This window comes from Ceratocystis lukuohia (assembly GCF_044167205.1).
Source record: "Ceratocystis lukuohia strain C4212 chromosome Unknown Supercontig4_pilon, whole genome shotgun sequence".
Taxonomy (NCBI): domain Eukaryota; kingdom Fungi; phylum Ascomycota; class Sordariomycetes; order Microascales; family Ceratocystidaceae; genus Ceratocystis; species Ceratocystis lukuohia.
The window spans coordinates 1,678,205-1,701,196 of record NW_027263523.1 but is presented as its reverse complement, the minus strand read 5'-3'; the positions used below and the strand labels follow the sequence as shown (position 1 = coordinate 1,701,196).

The 22,992-nt window shown below is 46.8% G+C and overlaps 4 protein-coding genes across 4 annotated transcripts; 1 reads left to right on the top strand and 3 right to left on the bottom strand.

Moving 5' to 3' along the window:
• Positions 1-958: 958 nt before the first annotated feature.
• On the bottom strand, positions 959-3,983 carry HOO65_040435 (uncharacterized protein; the record flags this gene model as incomplete). The annotated part of the gene is made up of 3 exons (XM_071002558.1): positions 959-2,337; positions 2,563-2,875; positions 3,279-3,983. The coding sequence occupies 3 exons, from the start codon at positions 3,981-3,983 to the stop codon at positions 959-961; spliced, it is 2,397 nt and encodes a 798-aa protein (XP_070859278.1).
• An 837-nt stretch (positions 3,984-4,820) lies between these two features.
• On the bottom strand, positions 4,821-5,900 carry HOO65_040434 (60S ribosomal eL20 domain-containing protein; the record flags this gene model as incomplete). Its single annotated transcript, XM_071002914.1, has 3 exons — positions 4,821-4,979; positions 5,087-5,263; positions 5,394-5,900. The coding sequence occupies 3 exons, from the start codon at positions 5,898-5,900 to the stop codon at positions 4,821-4,823; spliced, it is 843 nt and encodes a 280-aa protein (XP_070859277.1).
• Positions 5,901-8,971: 3,071 nt separating this feature from the next.
• Positions 8,972-12,392, bottom strand: HOO65_040433 (Serine/threonine-protein kinase MST20; the record flags this gene model as incomplete). Its single annotated transcript, XM_071002524.1, has 4 exons — positions 8,972-9,076; positions 9,146-9,480; positions 9,566-11,114; positions 11,202-12,392. The coding sequence occupies 4 exons, from the start codon at positions 12,390-12,392 to the stop codon at positions 8,972-8,974; spliced, it is 3,180 nt and encodes a 1,059-aa protein (XP_070859276.1).
• Positions 12,393-18,679: 6,287 nt separating this feature from the next.
• HOO65_040432 (GPI inositol-deacylase) lies at positions 18,680-22,693 on the top strand (the record flags this gene model as incomplete). The annotated part of the gene is made up of 2 exons (XM_071002501.1): positions 18,680-19,609; positions 19,781-22,693. The coding sequence occupies 2 exons, from the start codon at positions 18,680-18,682 to the stop codon at positions 22,691-22,693; spliced, it is 3,843 nt and encodes a 1,280-aa protein (XP_070859275.1).
• Between the last annotated feature and the right edge of the window lie 299 nt (positions 22,694-22,992).

Here is a 22,992-nt window from a genome sequence, read left to right as displayed (position 1 = left end):
AAAAAGACATGGAAAAAAACAGCGCGCAGGGGTGCAAAGAAGAACAAGAAAATAGAAAAGTAAATAAATCGTAAAAAGGGAGATGCAGAGTCCCAGGGTTTCTTTTTAATTCCCTTGACCAAAACAAAGCAAGACAACAGAGGATACCAACAAGTGACTTGTTCTGAGGCACAAACTTCAGCGCCGTCTGAAGTCTCTCTTTTGTCTCTATTGTGCCTCTTTATAGCCATGTATCTCTTTACTCTTTGTCTTTCCCATTTTGCTTCGTTCTTGCCTTTTCTGTCTTCTGTCTTCTTCTCTCACTATCACTCTGTTTCTCTATTTGTGTTTGTTTAGTTTGTCTCTTTGTCCCCAAAGATCCCCACTACCAGGCTTACTGCATCCACTCTAAGCCCACCCAACCAGCCAACCAACCGTACTAGTATGTATGTATGTAATGCACCATGCACTTGTTATCCTCCCCTCCCTATTCATTCCCTCCTTCTCTTCTCATTTTCCCCCATAGCAACCAACCAATGAGCCAATAAACAGCCACAGCCCTTCAGTACCCTCCCTCGTTCATTTGTCCTCTCGCTTCGTGCACCACAAATTTCCCTCCTCCGCTGAGCCTTGTTAGCTGGGTTCGGCCCTGTGTTCGTGGCCCGTGCATATCTTCTTTTTTACATCCTTTCCCCTTCTCCCTGTCCTATGCTTGCCTTGTGCTTCCTAGGTTTCCTGGCCTTCCTATTTGCTTAGTTGTGCCTGAAAATCCCTTAAAAAGAACAATGCACTTTATGCACTGTGCTTTTCATGTGGTGTGGTTTAGTTTGGTGTGTACAACTCTATAATAATAGGCTTGCTGCTTGATTAGGGTTAAGGAAAAACAACAATGATAGAAAATATTTACTCGCAACCCTGATAACCCCTGATAAACATAACTAGACAAGTGAACATTCCCCGCCTTTATCTTTTTATATCCTCACTGGATACGCTGTTTCTTTCTCGGTCTTTCACTGCCATCTGTATCAAAGTTTTGTTGACGACCGAAATTTCTGACAGGTGCCCGGTAGCGGTGACTCCGTCTCCGAATTGCTCCTGGAACCTGTCTACGACCTACAGTTGGGCGCAGAAACATTGTGTGCCCTGTGTTCGTGTATCCGGTTCCACGATTGCTAGTGCTAGTGACAGTAATACCTGGGTCTATGCTTGTGTGCATGCCTGTGCTTGTGCCTGTGCCTGTGCCTGCTTCTGCACTAGCTTCTAGCCCCTCCTCTTCTTTCTTCACACCCATATTACCCCCCGTTTGCTGTCTCTGTCTCTTTCTGCAGCTCGATGATAATGTCTTGGCCACAATAGTAGCAGGGCCAGCACTAAAAGAGCTAGGACTAAGCACATCAGTGACAGGAGGTGGGCTAGAAGAACCAGAAGAGCCAGAGAAGCTAGAAGAACATGAAACCCAAGGTTCAACATCACTAAAAGGCACTATAGAACGACACTTTCGATCTCCAAAGGCCTTCATACAGTTAGCCCACTGTCCCCTGGGAAGGATATTCTGGACTTGTTCCTTTGAATACACGGAAAACTCTCCACCTCCATCCACTAGTGCAAGCGTCGCTTTCACCCACATCTGTAGTGCCCGCGAAAATGCTGTCCGGCTTTTGCTCTTGCATTTCTCCTGCATCTTGGCAAATCCAAAATCTAGTGCCGTGAAACCCATGCTGTTTTTCGCGTTGACCTTAACTTTGAATTTGAGCAGTGCTTGGATTACCTCCACTGTCTTGTTTTGAGGTCTTGCCATGGCATGATGCAATGCCGTGTGTCCACTAATGTCTCGAGCAAACGCTTCTTTTTCTGACTGACACAGAATAGTGCCCACAACATTGATCAGGCAGTCACGGCTAGCTTTGTGAATTGCGTGTAGCATCGTCGTCTTGTTGAGCACTAGGTTGCATTTGGCGTCGCAGATTAGCAGATGCGTAATAGACTCATGTCCTGCGTCGAGAGAAAGATAAAGTGCGGAGGCCATGTCGTCATTTGACTGACTGTAGCCAAACAACTTTGCATCTTCATTTAATACAGCCAAAAGAGACTCGCAAAGCAGCAAATCATCCGTTGCAGCAGCAATCCGCCGTGCTGTCACTATCTGGTTAACATCGGCTTTTGCTTGCAAAAGGGCCTTCGCCATCTCCACATTGCCCCACCAGGCGGCCCAGTACAATGCTGGGAGATCGTCTTGGTATGCCGTGAGCGCCCGAAGAGACCGGCACCCGTACCAACCAGCACCACCCCACACCGATGGAGATGGATGCAGGCCTTGGGCCAAGCCATGCTTTATGCTCTCAAGGGATCCAAGATAGGCTGAGTAGCGTAGTGCTGATGAATTGTCAAAGACCCTGTTGAGAAGGTATATCGATGGAATTATCATGTTATAAATTTGGCGACAAGTCATGGCTAGAGACATAAAGTCGTTCTAAGTTGTAGGCCGCATAAGCCACGAGCCATTGATGCTTTTCGAAGCTGTTGGATTGACCTTGGGATAAGGAAAATCCTGAAAACAGGCCATGTCTTGCAACATCTAGTTACAAATGTGCTGAATAATAGGAGTGCCCAAATCCAACAGACTGCGGTAATGCAGATACGGGAAGACGTTGGTACTAGGGTTGGTAGAAACAGCAATTATTGATTTGCCTTGACTATTGGTCTTTTCTCTAGTTATGATTTCTTGCTTGAATGGATTGATATGGACCTTGGCTGTGAAGTGGAAGGGTTCGTATTCATCGTCCTTCCCAGTAAACACTTTTGATGGTATTTTTGACTGCACGTGGGGGATAACCTGATGAATTTCCTGGTCTTTCTTTACTGGGTGCTGCTGTGGCGAATCCCCTGGAGCTTGTTTCTTGTCAAAGTATGTCGAGATATTGATGGGACCCGGCGAATTGCAGGCGATATGAATGTAGGTATGTGTGGTTGATGCCATGGTTGAAATAGAGAGTTAGAGTAGTGAAAAGAGCAGAAGAACGAATAAAAAAAAGAAAATAAAGGATTCCAAGACCATGGAATGTAATACGGGCTATTAATGAAGAGCTAGAGCAATGCCGGCTTGAATAAGAGATGGTGAGGTTAAGATGAAAGCGACAACTGGTGATGATGAATCGTGGCTCTTGGTAAGAGAAAGATACAGGAATAGAGGAACATTTAAGAGAAGAGGACAACAGGGCCAAGAGTTAATTAGATAAGCACCGTGATATTATGTTATTCACATAGCCAGTCTTGCCTTGCTTTCGTCCCCCTTCACATACCTTCCTTGTATGCATCTTCTCCTCCTGCCATTCATTAGACCCCCGCTTATCTCTCAAGACCATGGTCTCCAAGTCATACACTTTGCCGTTACCACTATCCTGCCATATTTTAGCCACTTCAAACCCAAACTTCCTGAGCAACTTTACGCTCTGTTTATTCAGAATATCAACCTCTGCCACCAAAACTTCATCCACTACTGCCTCGCCTGCCATCGCTTCTCCCATTTGGGTGCCAACCATACACGTTTCTGAATCAACCTCAACCTCCACCTTTTCACGTGGAAGCTCCCACCATACCTGTAAGAAAGCTCTTAAGATCTCTGTAGCATAGCCCATGCCCCAGTGCTCCTTCATCAACATATACCCCAGCTCCGGCCAGCCTTGTGTCCCGGCACGACGGTAGTTCCCAGCAGTGCCAACAAAAGCGCCGGTATCGCGCTTAAAGACCACGTAGTTCCACGTCTCAATGTCGTGCGGCGCGAGCCAGGCGGCCATTGATCTACGCGTTGCTGCAAGGTCGGCATCAACATGGCCAGAACTAGACCACTGCATGACTTCTTCCTGAGTGCGAAGTGCGTGGATATGTGCTTCGTGTTCGGCAGTTGAAGCTTTGAGAATAAGTCGGTCGGTTGTTATGATGGGCCGGTCGGTTGGTGTTTGGTATGGTCGCTTGGGTAGCGTTGTATTAACTATTATACGCGACATTATATAAAATAGAATATCTAGCAGTCTTGGCGTATGAAAAAGGAAAAAAAGTTCTAGTATGAACAGAGGTGTTAGTTTGGCTCTAGACCTCACAAGTTTTTGGATGGTGACCTGCTATTTATGTCACATCCGTATGTTACTGGCTACAGCATGACTAAAAAAACTCTATCACTGTAGAGAAAAGAACCCTTACTTCATGTTTGGCTATTGCTCCTGAGTATCATCCATAGACTGTTTCCTGATGACTCAAAATGTACAATCACAGACTAGTCCGGGAAAGGAGAAATTTTTGCATGACGCCAGTCGAGTTGACTACAAAAATTATTGAAATATTGGCACTCACCATCACTGATTGGCATTTTATATTATTTACGTCGTATCCACCGCGCCGGAATTTCCAGATAGGGTATATAACTTCAGCACTCCGTTGCATGAAGAATAACTACCAGTCACTACTTGCAGCTGCCGATCATTTATCTCCTTCCACATCATGTATATAATACAATGATACCAACAGAGCAGCTTCTACTATCCTCCATTCTAGACAAAGGGGCCTACCTTGTTTCTCTTGACTTCAGTTTTGTTGACGTCACTAGGACGTACGGGAGAAAAAAAAGGCAAAGACAAATGTTGTCTATTTGTCGTGCAAGAATGTTATTCTCCCCAAATGGACTTCGTAAAAGCGTTACTCGTTTTTGTGTTTGTTTTTTTTTAATTCAGCTGATTCTTTTTTGATTGCCCATCCTATGGAGCAAATGCTTGATATTTCCATTTGACCGTAATGAACACCATCTAAACCCAGACCGGAAGACTGCCAAAGTCTCAGAAACAACACGCTTAAGCAAAGGTAGAAGGTCTCTTGGCAGAGAAGATCTTCTTGCCAGTAGTCTTGGCAGTGCGGTGGGGGAGGGGGAAGGACAGGCCCTTGGACATCAGCTGCTTAATGTAGGGGCGCTTGACATCCTCGGTCTTCTCGATCTCAACAACGCGGAGGATCTATGGAAAAAGATACAGTGTTAGTCACCTAATTTTTGAACTTTGTCTAAAACCTTACATGCCGATTCTGGCATATACCGCATATTGTATTAGGGATAGAAACTTACGTGAATCGACCGGAAGCGAGCACGGTGGCGAGCGGCCATGTCAGAGTACAGAGACTCAACGGCAGCCGTTCTGGACAGCTCACGGTACTCCTTGTACATGTTGTGAGTTCCAGAGCGGGAGTCGTAGCGGACCCAGATACCAAAGTTCTTGACCTTCTCGGGGTGCTTCTCAGAGATCTAATTTAATGTTAATTATTTATTTTCCCAAACGGAATACAACATAGTTGAGTTGAGTGATCCAGATATGCTATCAAAAAAAGCATTTCTAAACCTTCATCATCCAACTCTTAGTGGGGGGTGTTCTCACCTCCTTAACGCTGACGATCTCACCGGTGGCCTTCTTGACCTTCTTCAGACCACGAAGGAAGTACCAGTAACGGGACTTCGCGACAATGGTGTTGGGGGCGAAGATGGTCATGCGGTACAGGGCCGGCGAGGGGTTAGCCTCGGTGGGCAGGTGGCGACCGATCACTTCGTACTCTCTAAGGCGAGCTGATAGGGCACTTGTTAGTTGGTTCTGCCGACAGCGAATCGATCGAACGGGCTCGAGGTTAAACGTGAATCTGTGGTGCTCTTGTGTCCTTTTTTCTCGGCTCTGGATTGGCACATAATTGTCGCCTTGTGTTGTCCATGGACTTAGTCTTGGGATTGTGGAGGACGTAGGCAAGAATTTCGCCAAGATATATAGGTGGTTGTATGTGGTAGACACATGACTAGGAGAACTAGGACGACAAGTCTCGCCAATTCTTTGCTGGCCAAAGTCTTGCTCGTTCTCGCAAGGGTCATCGTATTGATATGTTGTTTCGTTTGGCATATATTATCGTTGATTCATCGCAACTTTCGTAGCACCACAGACTGGACACGTCTAAAATGAACTGAGGGGTCGGCATGGAGAGATATTTCTTACCCATCTAGAATATTTATTAGTACAACGGTAACGGCTAAAGATATCAAAAGAATCAACGAGAGGTTCAACGTACTGTTTCTGATTTTGGCTATGATTGTGCTGAAATTTCGACGAAAGATTCAAGGACTCCACACAACAAACGGGAAATCAGTGATGGGGCAGTGGGTGATTGAGGAATTATTTTTGTGAGGGTTTCTTGGACCTAAAGTTGTGTGCGCGCCACAGTACGCCACATATACTAGATCCACTAAAGATTTTTTTGCCAATGTCGTGGCGCCAGTGTAAAGCTATGGAAACAACCTTCAGTTTTTATTGCGGGCCCGGAATATCAGCATACCCCACTTGAAGGTTTTATCACAAGGAAAGCCTAATTATACTACTAGTTGTCAGCGACATCAGGCTAAGATACTTTAGTGACGTTGATGTGGATCACAGCCTTGCCTAGAACATATCATTCCTCAGCCTCGTCACTACATACTAACGACCAAATACGAGTTAGTAGAGCTTCGCCTAAACCGAGAACAAAATTTCCTCCAGCCTACTTGTTTTTGAGTTCCCCAGCTTAAACTAATTTCTATTATTACTAGATTTTTCTAGCTCAAAAGTTAAACTACCATACAAGAAACGCCCAACATGGAAACCGCTATTCGCGAGTTCTCACAGTCATATGCCCAGAACAACGGCTTCCGGCTAGCTGAGAGCTTCTCCCCATTTTCCAACACCGAGGATCATAACAACCTGCGCAAAATATTTAACAGCACAAGTTCAACCTTTGTGAAACGTGATGTTAAGAATGCCTTAGTCAAGTACAAGGGCCTCACCAAGCTCTCAACAGATGAGTTAAACGGCTGGGTGGAAGTGTTTTGTGCTTACTGGAAAGCTGCTGGCCATATAGTGGCGGCAGACGATGGCATAGCATCTGATCGTACCTCATCTTGGAAATCGGCATATGATGCATGGCGGGAGGTTACATCACAGCTCATCCGCGGCTACACTAACCATAGCTTTGAGCACTGGACCTTTCCTTGCCTTTACACTACAGGCAAGTATCTCCGAATCTTTGCCATCCGTGCGGACTCTGAGCGCAGCAGTCAGGCAGCCTCCTCCGATGCCATTCAACTTGGTGATGACTTTGACCCAGAGCTGGAGACGAACCAGACTCTACGAGACTGTGAACAGCAGCTCAAGCGTATATTTACGCTGTGTCTCAGTGATAGAGCGCCGATAGAAGAGTCACGAAAATGGGCGTTGTATTATATTGTCAACCTTTTATTTAAGACGTATTTTAAACTCAACTCTGCAAGCTTAAGCAGGACAATTCTCAAGGCACTTTCGGCGTATCAGGGAGATATGCCCCCTCTAAGCTCTTTCCCGGCAGCACAAAGAGTAACATTCAAGTACTATGAGGGCGTGCTCTCATTTCTAGAAGAGAACTATCTGGATGCTGAAAAGCATCTTACCGAAGCCTGGTTGGAATGCCATGTTGACGCGATGAACAATAAAGAGTAATGTTCATCCTAGCGATAACAAACTAGACTACCAAGGGCCCCAAACTAACCTACCTCTCTCTCTTTGTTCTAGACAAATTCTCACCTACCTTATTCCCTGCCACCTTCTCACTACCCACACGCTTCCAGGGGAGGCCCTCCTCGCACCATTCCCCACCCTCAAACGACTCTTCCAACCTCTTTCACAATCCATCAAGCACGGCAATCTCGCCGGCTTCGATGCCGCTCTAGCCCAGGGTGAAGACGAGTTCATCCGCCGCCGCATCTACCTGACTTTGGAGCGCGGTCGTGACATTGTATTACGAAATCTACTGCGCAAGGTGTTTTTAGCTAATGGCTTTGAGGAGCCTAAGACTGCCGGTGATGCACCAGTCCGTCGCACACGTGTGCCTGTAGCTCAATTCACGGCGGCAGTCAGTTTGGCGAGTGGGCGGAGTGTGGAAACAGACGAGGTCGAATGTTTGCTGGCAAACATGATTTACAAGGTACGTTGCTGTTCCGTCTTGCATTCGGATTCGAATGTTGTTACATTTTATCCATACTAACGAATTCTCTAGAATCTCATGAAGGGGTATATTGCACGAGAACATGGCATCGTAGTGCTCTCTAAAACCGGCGCATTCCCAGGAACTGGTGTATAAAGTAGGCCAAAACAAAACAAGATAGAGAGCCACTTTGTTCACTGCCGACAGTACAAAAACACTATTTCTTTCTGGGCTCGTTTGTTTTTTTCTTCATTTCATTAGTGTCAAAGAGCTCCAAATCGACATGGGGTTTTGCAAGTATTGATTGACCATGGATATCACCACGATAGTACTGTCTTTTCCTTTTTTTTTTTTCAAATTTCTCTCCTTCATGACACATCGTTCTCTGACGTGAAACAACTGGCGCAGAATGCATGGACAATGGCTTTCATATCCTAGGCCATGTCATGTAGATCCCAATAGAAATAAGCAACAACCGACACAAAGACATGACTTAACAGACATTAGACGGGAAAAGAAAGAGAAAACAGATTATGAGCACCAACAAAAAAATAGAAATATTTAGACATGAATATCAATTTCTTTTGTCAAGTGTAATGGAAAGAACATGAAGATGATTAAAATAAAATGGAATATTGGGAACTGGGTATGTAAAATAGAGGTTGGAAACGGCGACACAAAAGAAAATGAAAAGAGCGTACAACGTGGACGATGTTGAGTCATGTGTAGAGAAGATGAAAAACAAAAAAAAAGAGATGTCTGAAGGATAAACGAAAAAAAAAAAGGGACAGCACGAAAGCCACCTGGAGATAGGGAAAACATGATACATCCATTGCATCAGCTCATTTTTCTTCTCGTAACACATCACAAGCAACAATATACTTAATACACCAACGCATGCACGCACGCATGTGTGGTCTGCACCTAGCATCAGCTGATTATCTCCTTTTAAGAGACTAGAGAACATTGTGCCATTAAATCCAACTCAAGCACCTCCCTTGCGAGCCTTTTCGAGAGCACGTGCTTCTCGAGAAACCTTCACCAAGGGGGCCAAGTGCTTCAGAGGAACACATTGTTTCATAAAAGGATGCTATGAAAAGGGAAAAGGTAGATATTAGCCATCTGCATCAGGGGCAAGTGAAAAAGAAATTAAACGTACTGCAAGTAATTGTTGTGCAGATGCACGTCTTTCAGGATCAACCTGCAGAGCATATTGCAGGAAATCTCTGAAAGCTGGGGACAGTTTCTCCTCATCCTTGATTTTAGGCGTGCCAGTAGTGGCAATCAGCCACAGCGCACGAAGTGGTGACTCGGTAAGATACGGTGGTTCGCCCTCAATCATCTCAATGGCCATGATTCCGAGTGACCATATGTCAACTTTGAAGCCGTATTCTTTGCGGGTAACGACTTCTGGGGCCATCCAATAAGGTGTACCGACCATGGTCGTGCGTTTGTTTTGATTTTCGTTAATGGTGGCGCAAAATCCGAAGTCGGCTGTTTAAAAATAATGTTAGCTAAATTGAATCAACCCATGTTGACTTGGACGGATCAGGGCGGATTAGGTAGGAAGACCACTCACTTAGTTTGATATTACCATCCATAGACAACAGGATGTTATCAGACTTAATATCACGATGAATGACGCCCTTGCTATGAAGGTGCTGAAGGCCCTGCAAGGTTTCATGACAGATTGAAGCGATCATTCCATCAGACATGATGTTAAAAGTAACGACGTCTGTCAAGCTTCCACCTTCCATATACTCCATGACCACCCAGAGTTCACCCGCACAAAGGTAGCTGTCAATGAAATTGACAATATTGGGGTGGGAGCTGCCTTTCATGACCACAATCTCATTAATGATGAGGTCCTTCTTCGGTTGCTGCTCGAGATTCATCTGCTTGATAGCCACCAGGCGATTGGTTCCTCTTTCATGGCCAGTGTAAACACCGCCCGATGCACCTTGACCAATTTTATGGAAATTGCGATAAACTGTTCTGGGGTCGCCTTTTGAGCAAATACGCTCCAAGGAGGCAAGAACTTCAGCATTGTTGCTAGCACGCTGTCTATTACGGGGGCGAGCATTAGGAACCTGTGACGGGTGCTGTTGTTGTTGCTGCTGTTGTTGTAATTGCATCTGTTGCTGCTCATAAAGCCTTTGTTGCTGAAGGGCTATTTGCTGTTGATGATGGTGTTGTTGCTGCTGTTGTTGCTGGTAATGGTAATTCTGTGCTGGGTAAGGCTGCTGTTGCTGGGCAGATTGACGTATTTTTTGAGGGGTATGGGGAGCCATGTGTTCAGGCTTTCTCATGAGAGAGGGATTGCGAGAAATAGATGACGGCGCTCTTTTACTAGAGCTTCTAGACACTTGCCCGGACATTGCTGCCTGTGCTTGAGCAAGGGCTTGCTCCTGCTGCTGCTGCAAAAGTTGCTGCTGAATAGCCATAGCCTGAGCCTGGGAGGACTGGACCGATGTATGATGAGAGTATGCAGATTGCGGTGTCGCTCGGGAGTTTGATCGAGAACGATGCTCTTCGGGGAGCACAGCGGCGTCTTTAGCGGGTACAAAGGGAGGCGAAGATGGCTCTGATGGCGGTGACATGGCGATAGCAGAGTCTTTAGTCTGAATGTGAGATCTTACTTGACCATTTGCATGGGTCGATGGCGGTTTCGGGGCAGGTCGAGAGGGTATCAAATTCGGATTATAGTTCTTCGGAGCGGACGACGAGGGCGGCATGGAGCGCGGGCCTCCCGGAGTAGTCGGCACGGGAGGCGGTGATCGGGGATTCTCAAAACTTCCTTCATTGTTGACAGTTGGAAACCTGGGGCTCATTGGTGGACTGGAGGTGTTTGGTGGATGTGACATACCGGTAGGTTGATAAGACGAAGGCGACATGGGGCCAGAGGATTGCAAGGATGCAGGTGATATGGGAGAAGAGGCATTGGGCGAGGACACATGGTGTTGACTTCCAGCATGATGAAACTTTTCCAAGACTTGGTCTTCAGTTGGTTTCTCAGTAGTCTCCTTATAAAAGGTGAGGATTTCGACTATGGTCTGGGGGTTTGCCTGGCGTTCTTTTTCCGATATGCCACTTTCGTTTATAAGGCGTTGCCATTCTTTGGGGAGACCCTGTATAATGGAGCTTTTATTTTAGCAACTACATTATAGACGAGATGGGAAGTGAAAAAATAGAGGGCATAGGTATATTTGACTTACCGTGAACTGGCCGCTATTGCTATCATAACCAACGTGGGTGACGTGAACTGGGTTTTCAGGTGCTGAGATCAGTGGTTTTTTCGTGTTTCCTACAAGTCCATTCACGAATCCAGAGAAGCCAGACCGCATTCGCATGACAGTGGGACGTCCAGAGCCATTTTCTTTAGCCTCGTCAGACAGTCGCTTAGTAGCCACAGTAGGGCCATCACTGTTCTTCCTTTCGCTCATCTTTCTTGATAGTCGAGGAACGGCAGAAGCTCTTAGCTGTGAAATTGAGAGATGCTTCGAAGCTTTTGCCGGTTGTGGAGGCGGAGTAGGATTGATGACGGGGGACTGCGGTTCTGACTTTGGCAGCGGCTTCGGCTTTGTCTCCGGCTGCGGGGGAGGTGGAGGAGGTGATGGATGGCGAGCCTCAGGTGTGGTCTTGGCCTCCGTTTCAGCAGCAGCAACAGCAGCAGTATCTTGGTGTGTCGGCGGTAACGGTAGCTCGATTTTGCTGGAGGGCAAAGGATCCAAAGGTGAGGTAGGAGGAGAAACAGCTTCGGGAAGGGCAGCCAAAGCGTTAGCTCGGATGGCAAACGAAGCCTGGTGCTGAAGCTGTGGCGGCTGCGGTTGTAACTGTAGTTGCTGTGGCGACTGATGAGCAGATTGGCGAACTGAGTCGGTAGTGCTGATAGCCTGTGGGGAAGGAATCGAAGGGGCCTCAGCAGAAGATGTCACAAGATCTTCGGATGACTTAATAGTAGTAGATGCGGAGGGCGAATCAGGGCCAATACACAATACAGCAGAAGACGGTGCAGAATAGTCGCGATCCGAGGCAGAAGGAGATGGAGACGACAAGTTAGGCGAAGTTGAGGTGGGGACTGATCGGTCGCGATGCAAAAACGGAAACGATCCCGAAGCGGAGGTTGGTAGCTGAGATTGTGAAGATGCGTTGGAGGCGTTGCTATAAGCGGATCGTCGGACGCCGGGAGCACTCGGGGCGCGCCTGAGGCTATGGGAGCTTAATTTGCTGCGTAGATAGCTAGTATCAAAGCCGAAGCCAAAGCCTGAGGTAACATCGGCAATTGTAGAAGATGAGCGGGTGTGAGCGGCTCTGTTTGCCTTTGAGAGACCTCTTGTCGAGAAACGGCGACGAGAAGAAGTGGGAGTCGATGAGGTAGACGACGTCTGGGGAGGAGGAGGATCCATGGCCAAAACAAAAAGAAGAGGGAAAAAGCAAGAGAAGAAAAAAGGGAAGAGAGGTAACGAGAGGGAGAGACTAAGAGAGTGCAAGGCGAAGGCGAAAAAAAAGAGTAAAAAAAAAAAAAGAAAAAATAGTTGGAAGCTAACAAAGAGGAAAAGAAGGCGAGAGACAGGAAGAGGATGAGGAATAAAAAAGGAATTAAATAAAGGAAATTTAGGATGGACGATAAAATTCGCTGGTTCGCGTATGTTGTATGTTGCGCTGCTTTTGTTCTGTACCTTTTTTGGTGAACGGCTTTTTTTGTGAGAGAGTGCAACAAAGAAAAAGAAAAAGAAGAAGAAAAAGGAAGAGGAAAATGATGGGATTGAAACGAAGCAAAAGGAAAGGAAAAAGAAAAAGAAAAATTAAAAAAGAAAATTAAGAGAGAAGAAAAAGAAGAAGAAAATATGGATGAAAAAGACTTCTTGCTGTGCGTGCATGTGTGTTGGCTCGTGTAGCCGGTACCTGCAAGGACCGTGTGAAGTCCACTTCTCCAACACGGGCACTAAGCTGCAATCTCTGTCGTGCTAGCCCACAGGCAAACGCCGCTTCAAAGTATCCGGTACTTGTCGAGGAGGTACAAGACACAAAGACAAAACACAAGACAAGGCCAAGCCCATTATTAGGAAAGACCCTTCTCCCTCCTTCTATCCACATTCACCGACAATACGGCAACTGCTTCTTTTGTTTGTTTTTCACTGCTTTAACGCTGCTTTCTCTCTTTCCCGTTCCTCTCCCCTCTTTCCAGACTCCCACCTTTACGTTCTTTGATGGTGAGTGCTTTTTTTCTCGCTTTTATTAGTTCTTGTTCTCATTGGCTGTGGTAGGTTTGAGCGTTCCTTCCCATCTTGTGTTGTTTAAGCCCTTCATGTTTTCCTTGCCTTGCTTTACTTCTTGCTTCCTCCTTCTCTTCCCTTTTTGAGCCCTTTATCCTTCTTCTTCTGTTCTGCCTTTGTAGGAACGCTAAAGCCCGCCGATGTCAAGTGCCTGCCTTTTCTTAAACGATCCGCCAGCCCAATGAAGGAAAAACAAGGAATAAAAGGAATAAAAGCCCCAAACAAGCGCCCATTCTGTAGTTAGAAATTCCGGCTTGGAAAAAAAAGAAAAAAGAAACATTGCTATTTTTCTATTTTACCCCCTCTTGGTCTCTCTCACTACTCATTTACTCATGCAACGCTGAAGCCAGGAGGCTTCCTTACTGTTTTGATTTGATTTAATTTAATTAGTTGGTTGATTTGGCCGAAAAGAAAGCCAGAAGCGCAGCAGAAGAGTAAAACTCGCGTTTCTAATAGTGGCCTGCCTTATAGCCGTAGCCAGGCCAAGTCTATAGGGGGTGAGTGTATAACAATACCCAGAGCTTCTGTATGAGTCTTTTCAGATTTTCCCTTCTGCTCGCCTTGCCTTGATCATGTTGTCACTTGTCAAATGCACTCCAGTTGATCAATGAATGGTATAGTCAGAAACATCCCGTTATACCTGTTTTTTCTGTTTTTTTTTTCTTTCTTCCATTCTTTTTTAGAGAAACAATTGCCTCTTGGGAAGTGATCTGTCCAGCACGCTTCTTGAGTAGCTAAGATATCTAGATATCCTGTCAACGATACCGGAGTGATATCCATCAAAGGCAATGGGCAAACGCTTCAAGTAGCTTGCAACCAATATTAGGGCTGCTTCATTGATGCAGGCCATAATGGGTAAGCGGTGAGTGTGACATTCCAGTGAGCCTATTGGGTGGACAGGGTAGACTTGGGCGGCTCCTATGTTGTGTTGTTGCCTTCTACATTACATTCTCTCTGCATTATTCCTTGTGCTGAGATGGGCCAGGTAAGACTCTGGGTGATAATGAATCACAGAGATGATGTAGTTGGTCGAGAATAGGATGGTCTATCAGCCCTGAGCTGTATTGTGTGCCCAGCTACATTTGCAGAGCTGGCTCTTGTCTAGGGTTGACATATAAGGGTTTGTGTTAGTGGATCTAGTAGTGCTTTCTTAGTATCTGCTACAAAACAAAGAAAAGAATAGATACAAACTTATCCATACCTTTTCCCCATGCCATATTCGAGGAAGTTGCCAAGGTAACAAAACGCAAAACAATGGGTCCATTCTCCAAATTATTCTTTCCAAAACGGGCGGTTTTTTTTTTGGGCACATGTACGTATATATGCTTGTAAATGTAACTTAACTTTTCGTCTCTTGCCCCCGTTATCTTTGCTTGCCCTTATCCTTTTAATCAGCTTCACAAGCCTTGCCGCCAATGTGACGCTATGGTGGATACAGGGCCGATACCGTGCCTATTTTGCTTCCATGGGATGAGTTGCTTTCTAGCGTTGTAAGGTAGGTCTACGCAACCATATTATCTGCTGCAGCTTCCTGGTGTTTCCTCTCCTCCAGCATCATTGAGTGCCTAGCGTGGAGGCTCTTTGGGAGCTAGGAAAAATTGAAGTTGAATTCCAGGATCATCCGCTTTAAAGACGGGGAGGCACAGTGTGAAAACCAGAATTGAAAGTCTTGAGGTATGGGCAGAGACATTGCTGAGTCCTGTGGAATGGAGAAGGGTTGGATCTCCTTTCGCCTAAGTCAGTCACCATTCACCTCTTTTTTTTTCCCTTGTCTCCGTTGTTCCTCCTAAATATTAACCTTTTCCCCAAACTAGACAAGAATGTTTTGCTCATCTTAGAGTTGACGTAACGCCAAACCATTTTCCTATGGACAAACTGCACCGATATACTGCGCATACTATAAGGTGGCTTGATTCATGTCTAGAGGACGAGCTTTCGCTTTTATCGAATTGTTTGAGTACTTGCTGCCTTCTCGCTATAAATCAGAACACAAGACAACGAGGCAAAGTTTCTGCAGCGGCCCTTCGAAGTCTAAGCCCCTATTTAAAAACAGCCATGCACTATACCGGAGTCACATGATCCGTATAAAAAATAGCATATAACTGGCGGGTAGCTTTTTTTTGAGGCCATGGGGCCTGTTTATAAATATGCTTGTTTCGAGACAGCAATGGGCAAGACAGCGAGCCGATATTAACAAGACCGCTAGAGAGCCAGAAGCCGGTGTAGGGCCATGCAAAGAAGCGGAGACACGAGAGAAGCAAGGGCAGATGAAGGAAGAGGAAACAGTGCACTCTCACCTACGCAATAAAACCCAACGGGTCACCACATGTCCCCAATCCCCTTCCAATGCAAGCCCCCTTCCGCCACTGCAGGCTCCTTGGTCAAGCCAACAGCAGCCCCGGTTTTACATCCTTTATTCGACTTGCTCAACAAGCCCCTCTATCTTCTCTCGCCAGGCCGAGAGAGGGGAACAAGAAGGATAGGGTAATATATATGTATACATGCAGCAATGCAGCATGCGAAAATGCGACATGGAACCTGGTGTAACGGTGTTGTGGAACCTTGGGCTTGTCTGTATCAATCAATCAGTTCAGAAAGCCCATGGCATAGCACTACAGACAGGTAGAATTGTAGTTAATTTCTCTGTTCCGCTTTTGTTTTCTATTCCGTGCTTGTGCTCTTTGTTTCCGGTCAAGTTTTCTTTTGCTGTATCTGATATTGGGAAATGTTTTGTTGTGTCTCTTCCTATGACTCTCTCTCTCTCTGTGTGCATGTGTGACTCTCAGTAGTTTCTGTATTATCCTGTCCTATTGGCGGAAGCCTATGAAATCGGCAAGTTCATAGCGAACAGGGGCTTTGGATGGGAAAAGGAGCCAGAGAACGAGAGAATAAAGTAGACAGAGTTGGTACGAAAGATGATATTTGTCTGAGGCCATGTAGTGTAGAGGTCGCGCAGTTCTACAGGTGTAGCTGAGGACTTGTGTTCTGGATCTAGGCCTTTTTTTTGTTTCTTGATTTCCTGTTGGAGACAGAGCGTATACAAAGAAGGAGATCGGTCTAAGAACAGGTGATTCAATCCAATCGACAATTTGTTTGACATCATGGAGTTTCCAGCAATTGGTTGGCTGAGCTCGTGGATGCACGATAGAAGACTGGCCAATGACCTGGCTGATATAACTAGCTACATAATAGTATACCTGCTCGTATAACTGCGTTAGGGTCAGAAGGCACGCAAGCACTTCGAATTTATCCGATGTCCGCTTAGTGCAAAGACCCCACGCATTGGTTGATCACGGCCCTTGACTTGGCCCGTGGAACAGGTGGTTCATTTAGGGAAGCAGATTAACAGAGGAACTGGATGGCAAGACGGGAGCAGTGGCGATGTAGATGGGCGAGATAGGGAAAATCAGAAATAGAGAGAATGCGTGGTGTGCATGCGTGTGTTGTGTGTGTGTGTGTGCATGTTTGGGAATAAGCCTCATTCTCTAGGGTTGGGTTGAGCCAGGGTTTTTTTCGGGAGTACAGGGCCTTGGGGAGAGCAAAGAGGAGGATGGCGAGGAACAGCGCGTTAGCTCTGATTAAAAGTGGACCAGGAAGAAAGGATTGTTCCATTGGCTGCTGACAAGAGAGCCTTCCCAGTGGCTGAGGGACAGACAGACAGCGACACAGACAGACAAGAAGCAAGTTTTGCTGCGGGTAGAATAGAAGTTGACAAGAACGGGTCGGCAAAGCTGAGCCTTGGCTTCGAACGAATCCATGCAATGGGTCGAGGGACTTTTTGGTTGGGGGAGAGTGCAGGGGGGAGAACAACGTGTATAAACCCTAGATGCAGACCCTAATGGTCAGCGGCTGTTCATGCTATATATATGTACTCAACTCGTGTAAGCAACATGCATCATTCTTCTGTTCTGGAATGTGAAATGAAGGTGCTTATGTAGTGGGATTCTGGGGATCTGATGCGGACGGGTCTGATGTAGACGGGTGTGCGGTACACGGTACATGGTGTGCTGTATTCTGCACTCATTTTATGTAAGTCATAGAGCTGACCGTTAGAGAGCACTGCCTGCCAGTCTTTTATTGCACTTGGCTTGCAGTCAGAGCAAGAGATGCATGCATCAGAGTGGGAGCAAACAAGAGCAGGGACAAAAAACAACCAGGAAGCAGCCCCCAAGGCCAGATTTGTCTGGTAAGGGGTTCGTCGACGAGGGTGAGGTGGGGGGGGGGGGGGGGGGGATAAATTGCCCTTATCGTATTTGCGAAGAAGTTGATGTTGGCTATGACCTCCCTAAGCATCGATCTTGCCTCTTGCTAGCCTTCCCGCTGGGTTAGTATTGTCTAGTTTTCTGTTGGGCTAGCGACAGATTGACGTTTGTGATTTGTGATTTGTGATTCATGAAGGCGTGAAGGCTGGACGAGAGGGACAAGAAGACAAGGAGAGGGCATGAGGGCCATTGAGCTCTGGCCTGAACTGACTGATAGCTAGGAGGGAAGGAGGAATGAAGGAGTCAAGAGAAGAAGGCGAGGCAAAGCAATTGCCTCTTTTGTTTGTTTCCGTTTTCCACTGCTTGGTACTTACTACCTTGAGATTGTCTTGTCTGCTCCTTCATTTTTCTGATCGTCTTTGCTGTTTTCTGCCATTTTCATTTCTGTTTTTCTAATCATCTTCCTTCTTGTTTTGCTTCTTCATTCTCTTTCCTATTTTTTCTTGCCCTTAGGTTTTCTCGCACGAAGAAACGAAATCCCTAATTTTCCCTCTTTTATTACTTCTTTTTTCCTGTTTGTTTGACTACGAAAAACCAAGGAATTTAATTTTCCTCCTTTTCTTTTTCTCTCTTTTTTCCTCCAAAAAAAGACATTTTTGATCTTTTATTCTAAGCCAAAAAATCCTACAATCCGAAAAAAAAAAGAATCAATAACGACCGAGAAATCGATAGAGACGAAGAGAGCCGGCCAACAGCTTGCAAGAGAGTCATTGACCCGTCAATCGAAGCTTCCAATCGATCGCAAGCTCTCTTGAAAACAGTTGCTGCGATCGTGTTGAACGCTCTTCATTATAACAGAGAAGCCGGCACCATAGAGTCAATCATAGGAGCCAACTAACTAAAGCTGCTTGAAGAAAAGACTAAAGAAAAGCCAGCCTCATTATAGCTCCATGAGAAGATAGCTACGTCTAAGACCGGCCGAAGTCTTCAGTCATTTTATCCCGCTTGTTTCCTGCTTGGCTGCCAGGTCTCTGGAAAGGCAGGTTTATATAGAGAACGACTGCTTTTTCTTCTATGCTGCTCCCTACCGCTCCTGTTTGGATGTGCTGTAGCGGTTGCTGTTAATTGCTTGCTTCTCTTCTGCAGCGCGACGATTTTCCTCTCTTGTTCCTGTCCGCCCCCTTTTTATATTCCATATTTTTGTTATTGGCCCTCATGAAAAAACCACCCTCGGAATCGTCGTCGCAGGGCGATAGGAAACATCCCATTGAGACCACTTCTCTAGTATCGACACCCTCAGACAGCCATAGTACCAAGTTAAATACCATCGCCAGCAAAAGCAAAACTTGCGACAGCGACACTGCCACCGCACCAAATATCACAAGCGACTGCAGCCAACAAAACACATACTCGAAGCCTGCTCGAATAATATCTATCACACCTGTAGCTATTTCCTCCAATGCCAATGCTGTCCATCCCACACACAATTCCTCTCCCGCCTTGAAACGGAATTACAGCCACCTCCCGGCCATCACTACTACAAACACCGATACCACTATTACTACTACTGCTGCTCGCCCGTCCTCGACTCGCAGCCGCCGCTCTGCTAATTACACGCACAGAGACTCTGACCGATCTGTCACCGATGATTCTCTGGCTCTCTCTAGTACGGGGAAGCATTCGCCCGCTTTGGCCCCTCTAATGTCGACGACCACATCCACTGTGCCTCTGAGTCCGTCAGCAGCATTACCCGACCTCTATTCACATACTAAAAAGTTGCCCAGCATCGCTGGTGTAGACAGCCGCTCCCCCACCAAGACTCCCAATCGCAGCGAGAAGCTTGCGGCAGACGGCCAAGCGCAGCCTCCTCTTAACCTGCCCATGTCCACCAACACCCGGCTGCGCCTCCATGGCCCAGCCTCCATCACCAAGTTGATGATGCTGATATCTGGCTTGGGACTTGCAATCTTGGTTACCATCCTTTATTCAACCACCACTCGCCAACTAGACGCCAAAGGATGCCGAATGTCGTTCATGAGACCAGGATACTTTAAGTTCGATGACTTTGATACCGAACACACGCGTTTTGCTACCAAGTACTCCCTGTATCTTTATCGCGAAGGTCTGATAGACGACCAAAACAGGGTGCGTGCTACACGATCATGTACTGTCACATGTTGCTTAATATGATACCATGTGCTACTATTTCATGTTTTTTTCCTCTTGTTTTTTCCTTTTTCTTTTTTCTACTATTTCTTCTCTCTTATATGACGTCCCTAAACTAACACGAGGTAACCTCTTCTCTCCCTGCCACAGGCCATTCTCAAGGGCACTCCTGTTATCTTTATTCCCGGAAATGCGGGCAGCTACAAGCAAGTCCGTCCTATCGCCGCAGAGGCTGCTACCTACTACAACGATGTGATCGCAAATGACGAGGACGCTGCCAAGCGCGGAATCCGCCCACTGGACATTTTCACGGTCGATTTCAATGAGGACTTCACCGCTTTCCATGGCCAGACATTGCTTGACCAGGCAGAGTATCTCAATGAAGCCATTCGATTTATTCTCTCGCTTTACATGGACCCTTCCCTTAACGCCAGAGACAAGGAGCTACCTGACCCCACCTCAGTCGTCATCCTTGGCCACTCGATGGGTGGCGTCGTTGCCCGCACAATGCTTTTGCGCCCAAACTACCAATACAATTCTATCAATACTATCCTGACCATGGCAGCTCCCCATTCACAACCGCCCGTCTCATTTGATGGCAACATTGTATCGGTTTATGATGATATGAATGCCTACTGGCGCTGGGCATACTCACAGAAATGGGCCATTGACAACCCTTTGTGGCACGTCACCTTGGTGTCTGTAGCTGGTGGTAGCCTTGACACTGTTGTGCCGTCTGACTATTCTAGCATTGAAACACTGGTGCCAGAGACTCATGGGTTCACTGTCTTTACCACTGGTATACCGACTGTTTGGACAAGCATGGATCACCAAGCTATTTTGTGGTGCGACCAGTTCCGTAAGGTTGTCACTAAGGCATTGTACGAAGTTGTTGATGTTCACAGAGCCTCTCAGACCAAGCCGAGGGCTGAACGTATGCGTGTTTTTCGCAAGTGGTTCTTGACGGGAATGGAACACGACGCTGAGAAGCAGGCACCTTCCCGAGAGCCTACCACTCTTTTGACCATCGGTGACAACTCAACTTTTATTTCTTCTCCCGAAGAGCGTCTCGTTGTGCGCAATCTTGGCACTACTTCTGAACCTCGTGCCTGGCTTCTGCCTGTCCCCACACATTTGTCGGCTCGTGGATCCCGGTTCAACTTTATGACGGATGCGAAACTGGATAGTCCTGGCGAACATGGAAAACTCGAAGTATTCCTATGTAGCGTCCATCCCATACAACCTGGCCATACCGGACCTATCTTCACCTGGACCATTGATCTTTCTGGTGGTGCCCAGGGGTCCACAAGGCTGGCCTGTAGAAGCGCTACACCGGACGTTGTTCTTCTGCCTGCTTCTACCAAAGACCTGCATCAGCCGTTCTACTTGGACTATGACAATGCACAGCCTATGTTCTCGTACTTGGAATATTATTTAGACGCTCTTTCAGAACACCAATTCATTGCCGTCGTTGACAAGACCTCGTCGCCAAGCCGCAATCTGGTGTTGGCTGAATTCACCGATGACTCCAAGTCTATCCGAATCAAGGATGTCAGTATAGGCCGACTTGCCATGTTTGGGGTTACGGCTTACCTCCCAGCTACTCGACCTATGGTCAGTGAGATCAAGATACCGGCCATATATTCCGGTCTTTTGGCTTTCAGGGCTGAGATTACTGGCCCTAAGTGCGGTAAGCAGGAACATGACCCTCTTTTCGCCCCATTGGTTCGCCAGTACACCACCCAACCCTACGAGTCCAAGTTCCACGTGAATGCTCACAAGATGGACATTCATCTTCATGGCCAATCGCCTTACGTTTCCTCTCTGACTAGCCGTAGCCCTGTTGCTGCTGGCCTAAGCTTGCAGCTGTGGGTTGATCCGACTTGTGCTAGTCAGGTGAGAGTGGATATTCAGTTGGACGTGCTTGGCAGTCTGGGCCAGATGTATATGCGCTACCGCACAGTGTTTGCGGCAGTGCCGCTGGCTATTGTGGCATTGACAATGATGTGCCAGTTCAGCATCTACAACGATACGGGCGAGTTTGTCACCTTCCTCCAAGCCTTGGACATGTGCTTTAGAAGCCGACTGCCTTGGCTTCTGGCAACATGCTTTGGGCTTTTATGGCTTTTCCATGGGGATGAAGCTCCTGCTATTATGTCTTCGGACTCAAGTGCCTGGCAGAGCCACAACGGAACTCTGGCACCGATGCTAAGCTCAAACCGTATTGATTTGTTGATTGGCACATCGGACTTGTTTTTTTGGTACTTGATTCCGCTGATTGGCGTTATATGCATTGGCGTTTGCGTTGCTCTGCACTATGTGACTTTATTGCTCACACGGCTTTTAAACTTGGCGTATATGCGAGTAGTGACCACACTGCCTTTGTTTCCCACCGAGGTACCGCCCAGGTCGCGGTTGGCAGTCACTGCTGTATCACTGTTTCTGGTATGGACATTTATCCCCTACCAGTTTGCCTACTTGGTGGCATGCATCGTGCAGCTGTCGACAACAGTGCGGGCGCTGCGTCAGGCATCGGAGAGCACGCCCTCACCGACTGGATCAAGCAGCGCCAACTTCCACAACTACTGCCACACCATCCTTCTGTTGATGTTGTGGGTACTACCCATAAACCTACCCGTGTTTGTGGTATGGGCACGCAACCTCATGGTGCACTACTGGCTGACGCCCTTTTCGTCCAACCACAACATGCTCTCGGTCGTTGGCTTTGTGCTGCTTGTGGAGCAGCTGCGCACCATGGCCATGATACCCCGTGCCACAAACCCACAGCGCAACAACCTGCAGCGTATCATCACCGGCTTGCTTTTTGCCGGCACTGGCATTTTTGCTGCCGTATATGGCGTGTCGTATGCTTACCTGCTGCACTATCTCGTCAACATCATATGTCTGTGGCTGGTAGTTGTGACATACTTTTCAGATTCGGTACCATTGTCAAATATGGCTGCGGCCTTTGATAGCGGGGCAGGAAGTGGCATTGGCAGTTGTGGTGGTGGGAATGCGAGTGGAAGCAGAAGCGGGAGTCGTAAACGGGGCAAGACGCCGTAATAATTGTTTCTGTTTCTGTTTCCGTTTCTCTTATTGCGGTTCCCTTTCTTTTATGTCATTTCCTTCTTATCCTATTTTATATTCTATATTCTTTGTCTTTTTCCCCCTCGTTTCTCAACGATTACGACTCATTATATCTTTCCTTGTCCTCAGCTTTTGGCGTTAGCAAATCGGCCTAGCCCCTCTGATATTCCGGGCTCTTTTCCCTTTTTCCCAGTCTACGTCTTCTCCTTTTCCCTCATGCATACTCTTTTCTACACGCCTCTCTTCTAATACCTCCTGTGTACCGTTGGGGGCGG